Below are 19,152 nucleotides of genomic sequence, written 5' to 3'. Positions count from 1 at the left end.
CAGATCATTTTACCTCTTTGCTTGCTGGTTGCCATGCAACGTGAAGATAATATATTTAACTAGTGTTTTGTGTGTATAAAATTGCTGTGATGAAATAAAAAAGATGCAACATTTTAAGGTGCAAAAAGTGCATAATTGCTAAAATAGGTCAATTTAACGGGTTGTTGGGTGGTTACTAGGCAGTATGATGATTCATAATATAGGACCTTTAAGGGACCCGTTTGGTTGATCAACTCCTGATCGTGTAGGATCACTGGTTATTATTTATTTATTTATTTATTTATTTATTTATTTTTAAAACAGAAATTTGATGAAGTAGGATTAATATAACATTCAGGGCCAAATAACGAACACATGTATGTTAAGGGAGTCTTTGTTATTTTCATAGACAATGATTTGCATAAAATCCCACAATGGCACATATTACGATTATATTTAAAAAAAAAACGAGTTGGGACACTTTTTAAATAATGTGTAAAAAAGTGAAGTTTGTGATTTCGACAATAAATATTAGTTATTTAATTTGCACAACTTTAATGGCATTAATTTAGGAAAACATACATTTATACAAATTCGGTCATCGTCATTCAAGCTGGAATGTATATAGTAAACAAGAAATTAGAACAATGTATTTTATATAATTCAATTTTTATGGTTGCAAAGTTTCACGTAAACAATTTAAACTTTATTTTTGTAATAATAATATTTCAGAAAAGTGCAGACCGGAGCGTTTCTGCTTTCTTTCAGGCAGATTTTGCGGCCACCTCAAGGGGTCCTCATTCACGTGCGTCAGAGCAGCACGTTCCGTGGATACACAGCCTGTCCATCATCAGGCGCCTTGCACGTTTACACTTTAGCTGAGCAACAGCTCTGTTTTGCTCGCGTCCAGTCACCACGTTGTTCCGCAGACTTTTCTCCAGAGTTGTCTGCTATTCCAACATGGGGAAAAGAAGCAGACAGCGGCAGAAAAACCAGAATGCTGGCAGGGACAACAGAGACACCGCTGTAAGTAAAACTCCTGCTCCAGACAAACTAGCTAGTGTTTGTGTTTAGCCACGCCGCACATGAATGTTTAAATAAAGTAACTGCAGAAAGGAAGCGACTGCAGGGATAATTTATATCTGTTACCTTTACTGAAAGTAGCAGATATAAACTGCTGCTGGTTACCGTGCTGTTTTCAAAGCCATGTGTGACCACCATTCCCCCCCCCCCCCCCTTTTTTTTTTGAACAAAGATCTGTATATCTTTATATATGTGAACAGCTTGTTGTACTATAGGCCAAATTCAGCACGACACCAGAGTTAAATGTAACAGATCGTATGGTATGTTGTTCAGGCTGTTACTCATAAGCAAGTAAAGTTTAAATTTGATTTTATCAAACGACATTCAGTGTAGCAATTTTGTCTCCTGTTAGTTTGCATGAACATATTTGTTTGTCCCAGGGTTGGGGAGCTGGGTATGCTGACATTATCAAGGAGAACAAGCTGTTTGAGAACTACTATAAGGAGCTAGGTCTGGTACCTGAGGGGGAGTTTGAACAGTTCATGGAAGCAATGAGGGAACCTCTGCCAGCAACCATCCGCATCACTGGATACAAGAGGTGAGCTGGACAGATCTACAACTTGGGCTCATGCTTAACCCCAGTAGGAGGTTGTCATTGGAACGTATGTGCCCCTTTGTAGGTTGTTCTGAACTTTTTCATGGAAATTCCACTTTTAATTACAAGGTGAAAATGCTTAATCATTAATTACATTCATAAGGAGAAATATTAGATCCCTAATGTAAATGCTACTAATTTCCTTTTCCAGCCATGCCAAGGAGATCCTTCATTGTCTGAAGGAAAAATATTTCAAGGATATTCAGGAGCTGGAAATCGATGGTCAGAAGATCGAAGCTCCGCAGCCTCTCAGCTGGTAATATATCATGTTTTCCCCAAGACTAAAAAGATGCACTGATTCAAATTAAAACCAGATTGTGGACTGTCCTCTTCAGGTACCCTGATGAGCAGGCCTGGCACACCAACATGAGCAGGAAGATCATAAGGAAGTCTCCCCTGCTGGAGAAGTTCCACCAGTTTTTGGTCAGCGAGACAGAGTCGGTGAGTCAGTCACAATCCCAAAGATCACATTTGTGTTACCAGTGGAAGGGGGTTAAAAACCCCCAAAACATGTCAGGAAGTTGGTAAAGAAGTGGAGAGACTGACATTCCTTTTGTTTGTCCTCGCAGGGCAACATCAGCCGACAAGAAGCTGTCAGCATGATCCCTCCTCTGCTTCTGAAGATTGAGCCCCATCACAAGGTAAAAGCACAGTTTTATTATACTTAATGCAATTGAACTTTTTCTCTGTTTTAAACTCGTGTGCAAATTTACCCTCTGTGCTGGTGAGGGGTGTGTGCATAAATCAGATGAACATGGTTTCATAAATAAAATCTTAGGTCCTTACGAGTTTAGAATAATCCTTTAATTAATTGTCCCACAAGGGGAAATTTGGTTGTAACAGCAGCCAAAAAGACACATATACAAACAAACAGTACACAGGACATGGAACAGAAACATACACAATTTTTCTTACATATTTACATCAAGGACAGTGGTTACTATATACAATTATATATAAATTAAATAAAAATAACTACAGATAAGAGGCAAAGCAGGTTGTAGTGCGAATCAGTTAATTAACTTATTGCAGTTATAGCGGAGATGTAAACATCTGTGTTTGTTGGGAGCAGTTCTGATTGTGCAGTCTGACAGCTGCAGGGAGGAAGGACCTGCAGAAACGCTCCTTCATGCATCGAGGATGCAGCAGTCTGTCACTGAAGGAGCTCTGCAGTTCAGCAACATTTATATGCATGGGGTTGGAGACTCTGTCCATCAGATGTTATTTTGGCCAGAGTCCTTCTGTCTCCCACCACCTGCACTGGGTCTAGGGTGCATCCCAGAACAGAGCTGGCCTTCCTGATGAGTTTATCCAACCTCTTCCTCTCAGCTGCCGATAAACTGCTGCTCCAACGTACAACACTGTAAAAAAATGACAGATGCCATCACAGAGTCATAGAAGGTCTTTAAAAGCGCTCCCTGGACTCCAAATGACCTCAGCCGCCTCAGCAGGTAGAGTCTGCTCTGACCCTTCCTGTAAAGAGCATCAGTGTTGTGGCTCCAGTCCAGTTTATTATTCAGGTGAACACCCGGGTACCTATAAGAGTCCACTATCTCAATGTCCACTCCCTGGATGTTCACCGCTGTCAGTGTGGTGGGTCTGCGTCTCCGGAAGTCCACCACCAACTCCTTGGTTTTGCCGGCGTTGATCAGCAGGTGGTTCTGCTGACACCAGTCAACAAAGTCCAGAGTCCACTGTCTGTGCTCTGAGTCGTCCTCACCTGTGATGAGGCCGACTATGGCAGAGTCGTCAGAGAACTTCTGTAGGTGGCAGCGTGGGGAGCTGATGGAGAAGTCTGCAGTGTAGAGGGTGAAGAGGAACGGTGCCAGCACAGTTCCCTGTGGGGCCCCCGTACTGCAGACCAGCGTGTCAGAGATACAGCCCTGTGTCCTCACATACTGTGGACGTCCTGTGAGGTAGTCCAGTATCCACTGGGACATGTGGTGGTCCACTCCCGATATCTCCAGCTTGTCCCTCAGAAGTCGTGGCTGGATGGTGTTGAAAGCACTGGAGAAATCAAAGAACATGATCCTCACAGTGCTTCCAGGCTTCTCCAGGTGAGTCAGAGCTCGGTGCAGGAGGTAGATGATGGCGTCCTCCACCCCGATGCCAGGCTGGTAAGCAAACTGCAGCGGATCCAATGAAGACCTCACCAGGGGGCGCAGATGGTTCAGAACCAACCTCTCGTGGGTCTTCATCAGATGCGATGTCAGGGATACCGGCCTGTAGCTGCTGAGGTCCTTGGGATGGGAGGTCTTTGGTACCGGTACCACACAGGAGGTCTTCCACAGCTGTGGTACTTTCCCCAGTGACAGGCTCAGGTTGAACTGATATCCTAGGATGCCACACAGTTCATCTGCGCAGCATCTCAGGAGCCTGGAGCTGACGCCATCTGGACCTGCAGCCTTCTGCACCTTGATCTTGCGAAGCTCGTTCCTCACTTGAAGTGCTGAGATAGAAAGAGTGGATTTTGGGGGAGGGGTGTGTATGTTGGAGTCCACAGAAGCCGGGGGTGTGTGTGATGGCTGGGAGGTGAGAGGTGTGAAGTCCTGAGATGAAGGACAGTTTATTCCTGACAAATATTTTATATCCCAGTTAATTTGTGTTACGATAACTGCAACATAGTTAGCTATTTCTCATCCTCAGTCAGATCGAGCTGTTCTGTCCTTGTTCCACAGTCTCGATTAGCTCAGTGTGTCGGCACACGAACCAGTTCTCCACCCACTCCGGGTTCTGGTTACATTGGTCCTCTTGCTCACAGGGGATCTCCAGAGTAGAAGGCTGACTGTTACCAGCAGAAAAGCAAGACAACTGAGTTGGAGTCGGTTCCTCTGTGGGACGAGGCAGCTGAAGTCTGTGTTGAGTTCTGCCACAAAAGCAGTTTTGCTAGGGAGCCAGTCAGATGGGAAAACACAGGACAGGAACAACTGATTAGCAGAGACTACACTCTGCCAAATGTCCTTCAGCGACCGTGAACTTATTGTCCTCCCACAGGAGTCTGTGTTGGTAACAATAAAGTGGCATCAAAGTTTAAAAAGAGTTTCTATGCAGATCCTGGACATGTGTGCAGCTCCAGGGTCGAAGACAGCCCAGTTGATCGAGATGCTTCATGCTGACATGGATGTGCCGTTTCCAGGTAGGAAAACTGGAAGAAATCCATGTTTTGTCTTTAAATTGCAAAAAAAAAAACCAAGATTCTCTTGCATTAATAGTGTATATAAGTTCAAACCTGATCTCCACCTTTCAGAGGGCTTTGTCATTGCAAATGACGTGGACAATAAGCGGTGCTACTTGCTCGTGCACCAAGCCAAGCGGCTCAACAGCCCCTGTATCATGGTGGTGAACCACGACGCCTCCTGCATCCCCACCCTGGAGATCAACTCCAATGGCAAGAAGGACGTCCTCTTCTATGACCGCATCCTGTGTGATGTGCCCTGCAGGTCAGCAGACGTATCCGCTACATGTCTGCATCGCTCATGCAGAGAGTTGGGGTTATGAAGCTGCTAAAACAGTGAATGATCAGTAAGCTCTGATTTATGTGTGGGTGTTTGACAGGAAAGCAGATTTTATGAGGCAGATGTAGATGACGTACCACACTCTCCATCAAATGCACCGTCCTCATACGTTGCTGTTAGTGTCTTTGCGACCTTCAGGTTTCAGTAGGGTGGTAAAACATTTGTCCACATCTTTCATCTCTCGAAATTTAGCATCATTTTGTGGCCAAAGCAGAACTGCCCCGGTTTGCAAATGCTGCCTGAGTTTGGGCAGCTGTAGTGCTGAAGCCAGGAGTCTCCTGCCAAAAACAACATAGGGAGGGGAGAGGCGTGGAGGGGAGGAAAAGCAGTAATGAAGACAGAAGCAGACAGTTTGTGCTTCGCAGACATTTTATTTGCCCCATGACAAGTTGAAAAAAGGCTCCGTGGAGGTTTCACCGCCTCGGGCCAAGACGAGGTGGGTGTTCTGACTGTTGCTGCTCTGTGCTCTGCAGTGGGGATGGCACCATGAGGAAGAACATAGACGTGTGGAAGAAATGGACGACCAGCAACAGCCTGCATCTCCACGGGTGAGTGGAGGACAGTGCGCGCTCACACCTAAGCTACAACACAGGAATGCAGTCGTGTGGTACACCAAATTGACTAAACAGCAAGGGAATGGAGTGTGTCGCTTTTGGTCTTAATTTAAAACGTTGGCAGGATTACAGAGCGCACACGTGTGTTTTCACCAGGCTCCAGCTGCGTATCGCTGTGCGTGGTGTGGAACAGCTGGCTGTGGGAGGGAGGATGGTCTACTCCACCTGTTCACTCAACCCCATAGAGGACGAGGCTGTCATAGCAGCACTGCTGGAGAAAAGTGAAGGTAACAAACACACATTCTGGGTCACACAGTAAGAGGTCAGCATTCATATTAATGTTTTAGCTGTTTCATGCTTCTTACTTTGAACTCCTGTTGCTGTGGAGCAGGGTTTGATAATAAAACAATGGCCTCATTTACTAATATTTGTGTGGAATCGTTCTTACTGTGGACAAAAAATGAGTTCGTGCACAAAATTTGAGTCGATATGAAACAACAACCTTGTGGATCTTCATACAATTTGCGTACTAAGGAAACACGTTTACATCCAGGTGAAGAAGAGAAATTGGTGATGATATAAATTGGGTGGATACAGACATTTGTTTACACACTTTTATAGTAAATGAGGCTCAATGACTTGTACTTAGGTTTGTGACAGAAAAATTGACAAATATTCATCGTAAATTGTGTTTAGACACTGAAACCCAAGTCAGCCGCTCACACACACAGTCAGATTTAGACTACAGTCCCTCTTGCAAAGTTATCTCTAAGATTTCCTTGAATATTAGAAAGCATTGACAATTTTGACCAAGTTTAAGGTGGCACATTTTTCATTTTTGTAAATCCAGTGTGCCCCCCCCCCCCCCCCCCCTTTTTTTCTTTTAATTTCTTTTTCTAAACTGAATCTTGTAAATTAAAGTCAAATGGTACTTCCGGCGGTGCCATGAGCAGGCAGCGGCTGATAGCGCTCCAGCAAAATAGTGTTTTTTCTTTTTTTTTTTTCTTTCTTTTTTCTACGGCGTAGATGTTTTATTTGGTTTCCCGACCGAGGAATTCTTTTATTTATTCATACTGTAAACTGTAAAGCTGCTATGTTGGTCATTTTAAACCACTTCAAGGTCACTTTAAATTTCAGTTGTAAATTTTAGACTGTTATTAAGCCTTTTTACCTCAAAGTGTATATTTACTCTCCTTATCTTAGTCCTAAAGTGTATATTTATTCTTACTCTTCCTATATTTCTTGTTCTTTTCCACTGAATGCAGCTGAAGCCTTGTCGTCTCGGCTCTCTATATACTGTATTGTATATAGCAGAGATGAAAAAGTTTACTTGACAAATTTAGATTAAGAGCAGGAGATCATTTAGACTATGTTTACCTTGTTATTGACAAGTGGCTGTTCGAGATATCAGTTCTGGTGGCATCTGTGGTTGCTACTGTAAGAGCAATTCATAGTCAGATCATCTCCATCCAAACACCAAGATGGGATGGTTTAGTGGCAAACTCGCAGTTCCACAAACCAAATTTTTCACCGTGGCTTGTCCATCATTTAATAAAGTCTGTAATCAAACTACCGTTTTTCTCTTGCATTCAGTCTGACATGACAGGATACCTTGCATTCAGTTGTGTGTTGGACATGGTAATGTGTAATTATGCTGTCATAACCTGAGATGATACATGAGCGTGGACATTCCCTAAAGTTCATCCATGTCAGATCCACAGGAAATGATCTGTCAGTGTCAGCAGCTACACCTCAGCTCTTCAATTTTCAACAGGCTAAATATTTCACTTTGTTTTATGAAAGTTATGTGTAAATGTCATGTCTTATAAAGACTGGCTGCTCTCTTGCTTCATGTTACCAGGAGCGTTGGAGCTGGCTGACTGCTCAGCTGACCTGCCGGGGCTGAAGTGGATGCCTGGGGTCACTTCCTGGAAGGTACTGGATTTTATTTTATTTTATTTATTTATTTATTTATTTAATGCCAGTCGTTACTTTTGAATTGTAGATCTGTACCCAGACTATTTCTGTTTCTTTGTAGCTGATGACTAAAGAAGGCCAGTGGTACACGGACTGGTCCGAGGTCCCGAGTAGTCGTCATACGCAGATCCGACCAACCATGTTCCCGCAAAAAGACTCAGAGAAACTGGCAAGCTTTCATCTGGAGAGATGGTAAGTGAGCAGTCCCAGACAAACAGATGCAGGTCCATGCTAATGCGTTTTAGAATTGAAGGTGTTCTCTTAAAAATAGTGTGAAATAGCTTATTAAAGTGTTCAATCTTGGCATGACAAGTGTCCTTAAAACGTTTCTGTTAGCCTGCTTTGTTTTGGCTGATTTCTTTCAAGAATCGTTAAAATACAGAATTTCATTTTACAGAATTGGAGTACAGTAGAGAGCATCCTACACCGTCACCTCTCACCACCGTAAACTGTGCTTTTTGAACTTACATCCAGTGTGCAGTAGATGCAGGCGCACCTGCCAACCTCACATTACGGAGGATGATGTCATGTTTAAGCGTCAGTGCTCACAATGACTTGATATTGGCAGCAGAGGGAGCTGTTGTCACATGTTGATTAAGGCGCTTTTTCTTTTCCCACATGCTGTCTTCACAGCAGGGGCTCTATCAAACCCCAAGCTGTGATTTATTTATTTATTTTAAATTAATTTTTTTCTGTGTGTGTGTTTTATGGCAGTATGAGGATTCTGCCACATCACCAGAACACTGGAGGTTTCTTTGTGGCTGTGCTGGTGAAGAAAGCCCCGATGCCTTGGAACAAAAGATATCCTAAGGTACTTCATCTTAAACACTCACACACGATGCCCCCCACCCCACGTGCCTCACCTCACCTAACCTCGCCCACCTGGTCAGGTTATTAACCACACCTGGAGCTGTTTTTTCTTTGTCTGTTCACTCTCCTCCTCTTCCATCTCCAGCTGAGGAAAGACTCCAAGCTGTCGAGCTCAGCTGCCCAAACCAGCAGCTCCAAGGAGGCTCCGTCACCAGGAGACACTCCACATCTCCCCCCTGAAGGTTCCACTGAGAAGGTGGAGAGGAACAGCCAAGAGGAAAAAGTGGACAAGGAGGCAGATGAGACGCCCGAAGGAGCTTCTGTGGGTCAGGATGCTAAACCAGAGGGGATGTGTGGGTGAGTCGCACTGAGCTCATGAACTAATAAATGGAAACTTATGACTCTTAACTGGTTATAAATACAGATTTAAAAAAACAAAAGCAGTTTTGGACCCACAAACAAGCTCTTTAAAATGTAAGCAAACATTTTGTATCTGTCCTTTTTCAGGCCTCCACCCTCAAAGAAGATGAGGCTGTTTGGATATAAAGAAGACCCCTTTGTGTTCTTAAGTGATGATGACCCCGTCTTCACCACCATACAGTAAGTGCACCCTTGTCTTCAATGTAAAATAGGTGTTTTCAACATTTTTCTGCAGCATAAATGCGTGTTTCCTGTTTTCCTCTAGGTCTTTCTATGATCTGTCTCCCGACTTCCCCAAACTCAACGTCCTGACTCGGACCCATGAGGGCAAGAAGAGGAACTTGTACATGGTGTCCAAAGAGCTCCGTAATGTCCTGCTCAATAACAGCGAACGCATGAAGGTAGGCACACGTGTTTGATAATGAAGATGAAACATTTGTGTTTTTGAAAATTGATACAGCCAATCCATAATCAGTTATGTCCTGGAGACATTGTATCGATCCTCTGGAGGAAGAAGCATTATGTTTACCTAAGTGCTGATTTATGGGCTTTACATTGATTCGTTTGTTTGGTTGGTTGTGTTGTTGTTATTTTTCCGTTCTTTTTGTGCGTTTGTCTCTGTGTGAGGGAAGCAGCTTAAACAGATGGGAGCCTCTCCTTTCCCAAATCCCTCTGGTCCTCCACCCTGCAGGACCTGCACAGGTGGCATTGTGGGGACTCGGGCTCTTTGTTCTCCCCGGTGTTTGTTGTTTCTCAATTTTTAGTCACTTTGTCTTAAAGGAACCGGAAACTTCAAGATCTTAATTTTCATATTTTTCCTCTGGTTTGTTGTCCTGTTTATCCATTTAAATGTGTTACGAGTTGCTCAGTTCTGGAGCGATCGTGTGCAGAAACGTCTACATTAACATAGTGGGAGTAAATGACAGTCCGTGTGTGGTGTGGAGTGCCTTCACCTAACCTGTCATGTAGTGCAGTATATGACCAGTGAAAATGCGGAGGGTGTCTGTTGATTGCTGTGTCAATGTGTCTCATGAAGGCCGGGTTAGATGTTGTCGGACAAGATGCTGAAACCCAGATTGTTGTCATTCAGATATCCAGGTGTGTTGGTGTGTATGTGATGGATAAACGCACTGTATAAATACTAGAGATGGACCGATCTGATATTACGTATCGGTATCGGTCCGATACTGACCTAAATTACTGGATCGGATATCGGAGAAAAATAAAAAATGTAATCCGATCCATTAAATATCACGAAAGCACCTCACAAAACTTGCAACACGCCGTAACTCACCTCAGAACGTTAGCAGTCGGAGCAGTATGCATCACGTGATAGAGCGGCTGTGGCATGCGGGACCTGTCGGTGGTCTGGATAGCATGTGGAGCTTCGCTAGCAACCCGGCATTTCATCTCCGACAAAGTTATCCCGAGAGAAGTAAAGCAAGTGTGTAAGTCCATCTCTGAATGTTTGTAAAGCATTCCTGCCTTAAGCTTAACGAGCGACTGCCTCTCGCTCTCCGGCTGCTACTTCAATCATGAAACTGCTTAACGATCAGCTGATCGGCTTTTCTGTCGCGAGTCCGTGTCTCTAGTTTGCTTTTGGCCCACTTTGCACCAGAAAGAGGAAACCAGCGGCTGAACAACAGCAGCACGTTTAAGCTTGATCAGCTGTTGTTAGAATGTATTTAATATTACTTTCTACTCGAGGATCTTTTTCTACGTAGCTGACGGCTTGTAACTGTCCAGGGGCGGATCTAGCAAAGTTTAGCCAGGGGGGCCGATAGGGCATGAACGGGGAAGACGGGGCACAAAGACATACTTTTCTTTCTTATTCTCATTTAAAATGTCTAGCTTTTAATAAATAATTATCTGACACCCAAAGTTTTAATTTGATGTAAAATGAATAGAAGTCAATTACTGTATATAGTGACTATTAAGTCTAATATATATACCCTAGTAAGCTATAGTACTTTTTACTTTGGGAAGGTACCATCTGTGCAGTCTGCAATTTTGTTGAAGAAAGATGTTGAATCTATTTAATATTTCTTGAAAGATAATTGATCTCTGTGCATTTTTTTTCACACTGCATCAAATTAAAAAAAAAAAAGTGATTTGAAATTAAGGTTGATTACGTCGATTAAGCATCATGAGGTGGAGCGTGAGGGGTGGTTCCCTATTTTTTATTTATTTATTTTTGTTGCTGGGAGTTGGAACCCTATTAGTTAGGTTGCTTAATATTTACGCTAAGTACTCTTTAAAATACCAGAATAGGGAGGATGGTGTAGGTTTAAGTTTATTAGATTGATCAGTATTGCTGAACTATGAAATTTTTTTTTTTTGCATACAGGTATAACAGAATAGCTTTAGTGTAGTTGTTGTTTTAAACTTGAGTATGAACTTATACAAAATGCAGCAAGATATTTAAAAAACAGTTTTGTTGATTAAAAAACACTATATCGGATTCATATCGGTATCGGCAGATATCCAAATTTATGATATCGGTATCGGACATAAAAAAAGTGGTATCGTGCCATCTCTAATAAATACCAGGCCATTTGTGTATGTGTGGTAGGAAAAAAACATGCATAATCTGTAGGCCTATTTCATTTTAAAAGCATGTATTAGTGTTTGTATACTTAAGGCTTTGAGTGGTCAGTAAAACTAGAAAAGCATGATTATAAAGTATCTGTTTAAAACCAGGAATTAAATCTGGCAACAAGAGAAAAAGTGTATGTAAAGATTTCAGAGCACCATCATTAAGACACAAAGTATCCGACTAAAATTACAGCTGTGTGTTTCACTGAGTTAATGAGATGCTCAGTGCATTGTAATGGTGTGTAAGACCAGCTGAAAGAAATTCAGCCTCATTCTTTCAGCGGGCGCTAAATGGTCTGAGAAATTAAAAAATAAACATCAGAACATGTTTCTAATTGGTAAGTAGGACCTGTGTTGGCATCGGGTCTTTAGGCTTTTAGGCTCACTGTACACAGAAGTCTGAGGAGTCTTCCAGGAATGAGGGGACTATTTTCTAGAGGACCGATTAGGGAGTAGATGGTTATTTTGTACTTGCAGCCCTCTTATCTGGAACATAAAGTTACGGTCGTGATATATCCTGCTGAGAGGTGAATCACCTTCACAGCCTCGCTTTACTATACAGGCCTCTGGCTCCATTATGTTCAAGAGAAGGCAAACATTTCTACAGCAGGCATCTCCAATAATGTTCAGCTCACACCAAAATAATCCTGACATGTAAACAGCACCACAGGAAAACCTGAGCGCTGATTGCACCTTGGTGAAACAAGCCTAGACACTGGCAACATTTTCTGTTTCCAGTTTTGTTCAAGTTTCACGTCACCTCTGAGAGTAAAACATGAGTGTTTGCATACAAGTTGGCGTCTTCCATGCAAACTACAGGTGACAGCAGCAGTCTGCTAGTGATCAAAGCAATGATGAGGTTTTTGGTGCGCCAGCATCTTTGCAACCTCCAGCAACCACTCGTCAATCAGTTGCCAAGGGGTTGCCGACCAGTCTCTAGGCCTGATGATTGAAGCCTTGCGGATCACCTTGACCTTAGTAGTCTCATTAAATTGACTTTAGTTCCCTTATAAAAAGAACAGCATGTGTGTGGTAGAGTTTTTACTATGCAAATCACTGACACAGTTGCTCCCACACCTGCTGGGACCCCAGAGACCGGCTGGGCTGTGTGCCGATGTCTTGTACAGTCGTTGCCTGGAGGAAGAGAGTTCAGTGTAATTACAATTGCATCACCAGGAAAGCTACAAGAAACATAATTAGTCACTGATTGGAATTTAAATAACCTGTCTCTTTTTTTCTGTTTATTTCAGTGTGGTGTTTTTATATGGACGTGGTTCATTACACTCTGTTTTTTGTCTCTCAGGTCATAAACACAGGTGTGAAGGTGTGGTCTCGCAATAGTGAAGGAGAGGAGTTTGGCTGTGCCTTTAGACTGGCTCAGGAGGTAACACACACACACACACACACACACACAGTTTTCAGGCAGTCACAGTTCAGTCCTGTATATAAATCTGTGTTTCCATTTGTTCTTTGGCTATCATCTTGACTAAAAGCGGCATGATTTGGAGACTGTTCAGTCATTCATCAGTGACGTGATGCACAAAAACTTTATAGTTCTATTATTTTATCAACTTAAATATACTTTGAGGTTATAATACATTTAATTTAATGTTCAAATATGCAAGAAATCCTTCCTGCTGTCTTTACTGTTGCCAACGCAGAGCTGTAGCCGAATAACAAGTGAGCCAGACGGCCGATTTCACACTCAAACGAGTTGATAATGAATTCATTTTATATGCTGCGTGTAACTGGAAAGAGTTTCTTTGTGCCGATTGTCAGCCACATGTACTTTCTGTCCTACCAGGGTATTTACACTCTGCAGCCATATATACGCTCCAGGATCATTAGGGTGAGTGTGGAGGACATCAAAGTGCTGCTGACCCAGGAGAACCCCTACCTCAGCAAGCTGGAGGATGAAGCACATGCACAGGCCCAGAAAATTGGTACAGTCAAATATAGATATGCTCTCCAACTGTGTGTGTTCGGGGAAAATATATCCAGGGTGCACACTGGTCTTTAAATTGTCTTAGATATACATTTATGGCGTCAGCGTATTAAATCACGGGACATTCAGTTTGGGTGGGTCGGATCACTCTGAGAACGCAGTTATTTTTGTTCCTCGACACATTTTAAGTCACTCGCCGTGGCTGAAGTTTTAGGGTCGTGCTCGAGAATCCCATCCATGCTCCGATTCAGGAGGCGACACCAGCAGGAAAACAGTGATTCACTGGTTCATTTTGACCCTGTTGAGTTCACAACTGGGTTTTACTGTCGACCTTTAAGTATGATTTTTATGATGTAATTTTTTTTCCCCTTCCCAATGGAAATGATGTAAGTTAGGAAGCAGCAGATAAGTGACAACGAATGAAAGTGAAAATGGAATCTGTAATTCTCATCAAAAAAATATTTTTACAGATCAACTTTGACCAAATTCCCACTCCCACTCTAATATATCCCACCCACCCACAGTGTTACTCATGTCACCTGTCAGTGGTCATATTTTATGTACGTTTTCCTGCCGTATAACCTAACGTCACGGTAGGTTGTATCACTTTCTACTTCCTGTAAAACTTTAGTTTTCTCTCCACAGGAATGGGAAGCATTGTGCTGAAGTACATCCCAAACCCAAAGTAAGCGTGTAACATGTTTTTAGTGTTTCTGATGTTTGCATTTTGAAGTGACAGCCTGTTTTTTGTTTGGTTAAACTGTGCGACCCACCATCGTCCTTTATTTTTCAGTAACCCGGGGGAACCTCAGTGTCCCATCCAGCTGTGTGGCTGGAGGGGAAAGACGTCCATCCGAGCATTCGTCCCCCGCAACGAGAGGTTTCATTACCTCCGAATGTTAGGTGTGGAGGTCTTCAGAGACAAACAGGGCCTCGGGCAGAAACGGAGTGATGGAGAAAAGGACGGAAAGGAGGAAGCAGAGGATGCGGCAGAGAAGGACGAAGAGCAGGAAGAGGAAAGAGCAGCAGACAAAGAGGTGGATTTGGAGAACGGCAATGAAAATGGATCATCAGAATCAAAGACCGACTGTGGTGACAAAGAGACGAGTAGCTGAGAGTGTGAAGGTGATTGTAATGAGAAAGGACTGACTGACGTATCGGAGCTTTAAGAGCTGTTGACCAGGTCCACAACCACACGCCGTGGTACAGGAGGGTAACGCACCGCTACGGCTTCCTCTGCTCACCACACTGCCAGTGCACAAGGATTCCCTCCCAGAGATGCACTCCCGTGGGATTTTTCATTTATTGGAGCCTCTCTAGGAGTCAGCATTTTAGTTAAATGGCTTATATTATTTTATAAACTTTTTTTTTTGCATTTTAACAAATATAGTCCACCGATAAGTGGAACAGATCCATTTCATTCAATTGCTCACATTTCAGGAGGTTTCTATTAATTGCTGTTTTATTTTTTACACCTGTAATTAAGCAGAAGTACGAAGCTGATTAAATGCTTAAAAGGTTCACTGTGTCACTAGTCAAGTGATTTCACTTTAAGATTAATGCGGCCCTGCTGATCTGCAAAAGGGCGCTTGAGCAGGGATTGGTTAGAAGTAGATGGTGAAGGTTGGATATTAAATAAACTCTTGCAGGTAAGTTACTTTCAGTGACATGCTTGTGGTTTCCAGCTATCAAAGACAATAACAAGTTTCCAGCTGGTTGTAGAACACAGGGCGCAGAGGCTGGGGCATAGACTGTAAATAAAAGATGGCCACATCCACCTTGTCGGTTTTAAGGAGCCACATTTGGATTACAGGCTGATGTGCCAAATTAAATCTGATACTGGCAAGCTTGGTGATAGCTACACATTCATTTATTTTATGGAGTGGAGAAAAGAATCCTTAAGGTTATATAAGATTAAAAGTTAGGTGGGGGTGGGATTTCACTCTGGTCCAAAATGGTTAAAAAAACAAAGTGTGTATGACATGACCAAAAAGCCTCCTGTAGATGTGTCTCAATATTATTTGAGAAAAGTATTTAAACACTGATGCATCACAATGCTGAGTTTCAACAACAAGTCCACTTCTTAAAGCGAAGGTCAAACCACATTTCAGGCAGCGGTTGCCACGGCGCCTTCACTTCACTGGCTGGCTGGACATTTCCTCCTTATGTTTATTACTCAGTCCAGCTGCCATGACAACAGCTGCCATGACAACCAGCCCCCTTACCTCTGTCTGGTGATAGAACAGAGGGACCACGGAGAGCATCCTGCACTCCTCCGCTCTTCTTGTTTTCTGCTCCAAACTGTCCTTAATCCGTTCTTCCCTTCTTTTTCATCTGTGACCTCTGAAGTGCAGAGCGCTGGGTATTACCTTTCAGGAAAGCAGCTTTCATGTCACTTCCTAAAGCTGTGGGTATGTAATAACAGTGTTTGCAGTGGTAAAAGGGGACAAGTATGGGATAGGAGTTGGTGTTAGATGTTAAGAACTAAACACTGATGCACTCACGTTCCTGGGTAGCCGACTGAGATTGGCAGCCAAAGCGAAACAGTCCCCACAGACTCCTGTTTTCAAGTACCGAACATCAGTGATGGACATGTTTAGCCTTGTACTGGTTATCTGGTACATTGTGGTCCTAAAGGATTGCACGTGTCTGACCATGTTGTTTACGCCAAATTCTTTCAAATGTTGCACCAGAAATTGAGACTCATCAGACCAGGCTTAGTAAATTTGGGTCTGGTGGTATTTGGTATGCTCTTCTGCTGCTGTAGCTCATCTGCTTTAAGGTTCAATATATGCAGTCGCAGATGCTCTTCTTCATAAGTTTGAAATGTTTGTTATGTGAACTTCTAATATTTATTTAGTTTATTAACTAGAATTTGCGATTGCTGGAGAAATTGCAGTGGGATTGTTGCTACTTGCAGACTGTGATTTTCTTGGATGTGTTTCTGTTAATCATAAGGTAATTTCATAATGAGAAACAGAACAGGTGTACCCAATAAATGTAAATGGCTGACATTGCAAAAGCAGTATGATTTTTTTTTTTTTTTTTTTTTTTAAATGCTGAACATTGTGCGATGTCGAGTAAAAGAAAAACAGCTCATGCTATACTTGAATCTACAACCTTCAGTTCAATAGAAGGGAAGTAGCAGTTTACCCACCGAGCCACTCATATCAGTAGGACTATGGCCAGACACAGGCCGACCAATCCACAAATAATACTTATATATGAGAAAAGCGCTTTCCACTCCTATTACAAACAGAACGTGATTCTGGTGGGTTTTAAAAGGTGTGAGCATCCTGACAAGATGCTCTACACATCTGTGGATTTTGGTGTGTCTAGTGCTTCAGTTGAGGTCAGGAGCGCAACTTCAAAACTGAGTTTATTTTCTTTCTCTCCAAAACTGGTTGGAAAAATTAAACAGGGAGTGAATGGGAGCACAGGATGGTATTCCTCTGAAACAAATGGCTCTGTTCAAAAAGTATACATTTCTGAGGAAGTGTTTGTGTGAAAGAAGGCAACTGTAGCTACATTTTGAGGCTAAAATAATGGTTGTAGGGTTGTAGATTTGAGTAAAAATAACAGAAAAAGTAGAAAGTACAGTGAAAAATAAAAAAGATGTGTGACATCGGTGTCTGTAGGGTCAGCAGTGTGGGAGAACATCGGCCCAATTTACTCCCACAGCAGAAAATTGAGAGAGGCTGGTCTCTCTATTCAAAGTCAATGTCAACCTACCGACAGAAAAAGTAGAATATTTCAGGAACTGTACAAAATTTCACAAATTTGAAGAAAAGCACGCAGTGCACGAATGGCAACTGGTGTGAAACTAGTTAGCAGAGGAATAATAATAATAAACAAAATGGCCACCGACAATAACACATAATGGGATTGTTAGCCAGTAATGCTAGCTAGCTTGGTAGCTGAAAATCGAGCACATCACCACCTTATCTAAATATGGTCACTTCTGCTTCCAAAGAGCCAGAATTGCAGCAGCCAAATCGCTAACACTGTCTTCACAATGGAGAGTGTAGAAATCAGCGAGTGTCGCATTAGTTGCACTTCCATCCTTTATATACAGTGTGTTGGACATGAAATGTTTTATGGTAGTTTCACAGACACAGATCTACAGTATTAACAGTGTGTGTGGGTAAAGTGCTGACATTTAATTTAATGCGTTAAATGTTTGTATTCATTAAAATGCTATCAGTCAAGGATGAAAGAAGGGAAGGAAAAATGCTTCATTTTCTTCAGGCCGAGGCAGGATGGCACGTGAAATTGGAAAGAGTTTGGAAATGATAAGAGCCTTGAGAGGATGACGAGAGATGGGAGCATGGATGGAGGTTTAGAGAAAAGGTGGCGACGAATAAATTGAATCGGAGCGATAGCGAAAGGTTTGGAGATGAGGCAAAAGCCGTTACTGAGTCACAGTCCTGTGTGTGCGTTTTGGCAGCTTGAGGGATGCCTTTTAGCTGTGACGTTTACTGCCAGCTTAATAATGCTGGTAATAACATCAGCTGTGCTCAGGGACACACATTAACTTTACATCGTCTTTTCCTTCCTCTCCTACTGTAGCTCCCCACTGTTCCCTGTTTGCCTTTTACTTTGCAGTTAAATTTCCATTTAGTCCTTGTCTCAAACCTTATTCATACCACTAACCATGTCTTTCCATTTTGATTATCTTTCTCCCTCAGAGGAGCTTTGTAAAAACACTAGCGGCCTCCCAAAAGCTCACACTCTAAAATGTTCTCATACTGTCAACTCAGTTTAAGCTGCTGCTCTTGGTTTTCCCTGAGAACGCCAATTTTACTGGAGCGCTGTTGTGCTTTGTTTTTTTTTCTTTTTGTGTGATTCACTGAGATTTTCTAGCGATGACTTTAATGTAACCCAACACTCGAGTTCTGTGGTTGTTTTCTGCCAGTCTCTCCCTTTTGTCTCATGTTTCTGTGTCAGAGAGGTCGATGGTTCCAGGTTTGAAACAACTGTCTGACTGATGTTTCTCGTCCTCCACAGTTTTTGTATTTTCAGGGAGCATTTTAGTTTAGAATAGTTCTGTGAACCCTTCCCTTCTGCACTGTGGTGCAGATTAAAAGGTTTAGTAAAATGTCCTCATAGGAGTAAAGAAACCCTTCATCCTTTATTAATGATGTCATTTCTTAACCATACAAAAAGCAGGATAAGTGGTGGAAAAACTGCACCAGCAGTGCATCGGATGTGAAAAGTTGTAGCAGCTACAGAGACATTGTTCTGTTTCAGTTTTTATCAGAGGTAACAAGAAGCTTGAATATTAGGCTTTGGCTTTCTGTGAGTGGCCAGCAGAGGTGGGTAGTAACTAATTACATGTAATCAGTTACAATCACCTGACTAACCTTTTAGAAAAAAGTATCGCTACTCTTACTTGAGAAAAAATTCTGGATACTCTACTTAGGGTGAGTAACTTCAGTGAATGAATAAAAAAAACGTGTTTTAACCAAAACTGCATGCGACAGACACAAACCTACAGTTTATCTTAAAGTGAGACTTCTTGTTTGAACATGAGGTTTGTTGTTTTTATGTTATTCTAGCCACTGAACCTGTTGTGCCATTTGGAGATGTAGAGTAGAACTGGTAGGTAATGTATATGTACTCGAAATATTAGTTTAATAATGATGTGGAAAAGTGTTTCTTCTGCTTAGATTTATTATT

The 19,152-nt window shown here is 42.4% G+C and overlaps 1 protein-coding gene across 1 annotated transcript; it reads left to right on the top strand.

Annotated features, from left to right (window-relative positions):
- The first annotated feature begins 797 nt into the window (after positions 1-797).
- Positions 798-14,994, top strand: nsun2 (NOP2/Sun RNA methyltransferase 2). The gene is made up of 19 exons (XM_085262479.1): positions 798-1,005; positions 1,443-1,600; positions 1,809-1,913; positions 1,993-2,098; positions 2,227-2,298; positions 4,709-4,793; positions 4,905-5,097; positions 5,646-5,720; positions 5,883-6,013; positions 7,588-7,661; positions 7,765-7,895; positions 8,418-8,514; positions 8,659-8,870; positions 9,021-9,113; positions 9,199-9,334; positions 12,832-12,912; positions 13,333-13,471; positions 14,119-14,158; positions 14,267-14,994. Exons 1-19 carry the CDS (start codon positions 940-942, stop codon positions 14,586-14,588), a joined length of 2,316 nt encoding a protein of 771 aa, XP_085118605.1. The 5' UTR covers positions 798-939; the 3' UTR covers positions 14,589-14,994.
- Positions 14,995-19,152: the final 4,158 nt, after the last annotated feature.

Source organism: Mchenga conophoros, linkage group LG22 (assembly GCF_057382185.1).
Source record: "Mchenga conophoros isolate Kocher_MC1m ecotype Shallow Benthic linkage group LG22, M_conophoros_male_GT1.1, whole genome shotgun sequence".
NCBI classification, from domain to species: domain Eukaryota; kingdom Metazoa; phylum Chordata; class Actinopteri; order Cichliformes; family Cichlidae; genus Mchenga; species Mchenga conophoros.
The sequence above is the reverse complement of the archived record's forward strand: the minus strand, read 5'-3'. Positions and strand labels throughout refer to the sequence as shown.

What these genes read in the sequence shown, in the direction of transcription:
- nsun2 (XM_085262479.1), top strand. Translation starts at nt 940, where the DNA reads ATGGGGAAAAGAAGCAGACAGCGGCAGAAAAACCAGAATGCTGGCAGG. An exon ending in CATGGATGTGCCGTTTCCAG is followed by an intron (nt 4,794 to 4,904) that starts GTAGGAAAACTG and finishes TCCACCTTTCAG; the next exon opens with AGGGCTTTGTCATTGCAAAT. An exon ending in AGCTTTCATCTGGAGAGATG is followed by an intron (nt 7,896 to 8,417) that starts GTAAGTGAGCAG and finishes GTTTTATGGCAG; the next exon opens with TATGAGGATTCTGCCACATC.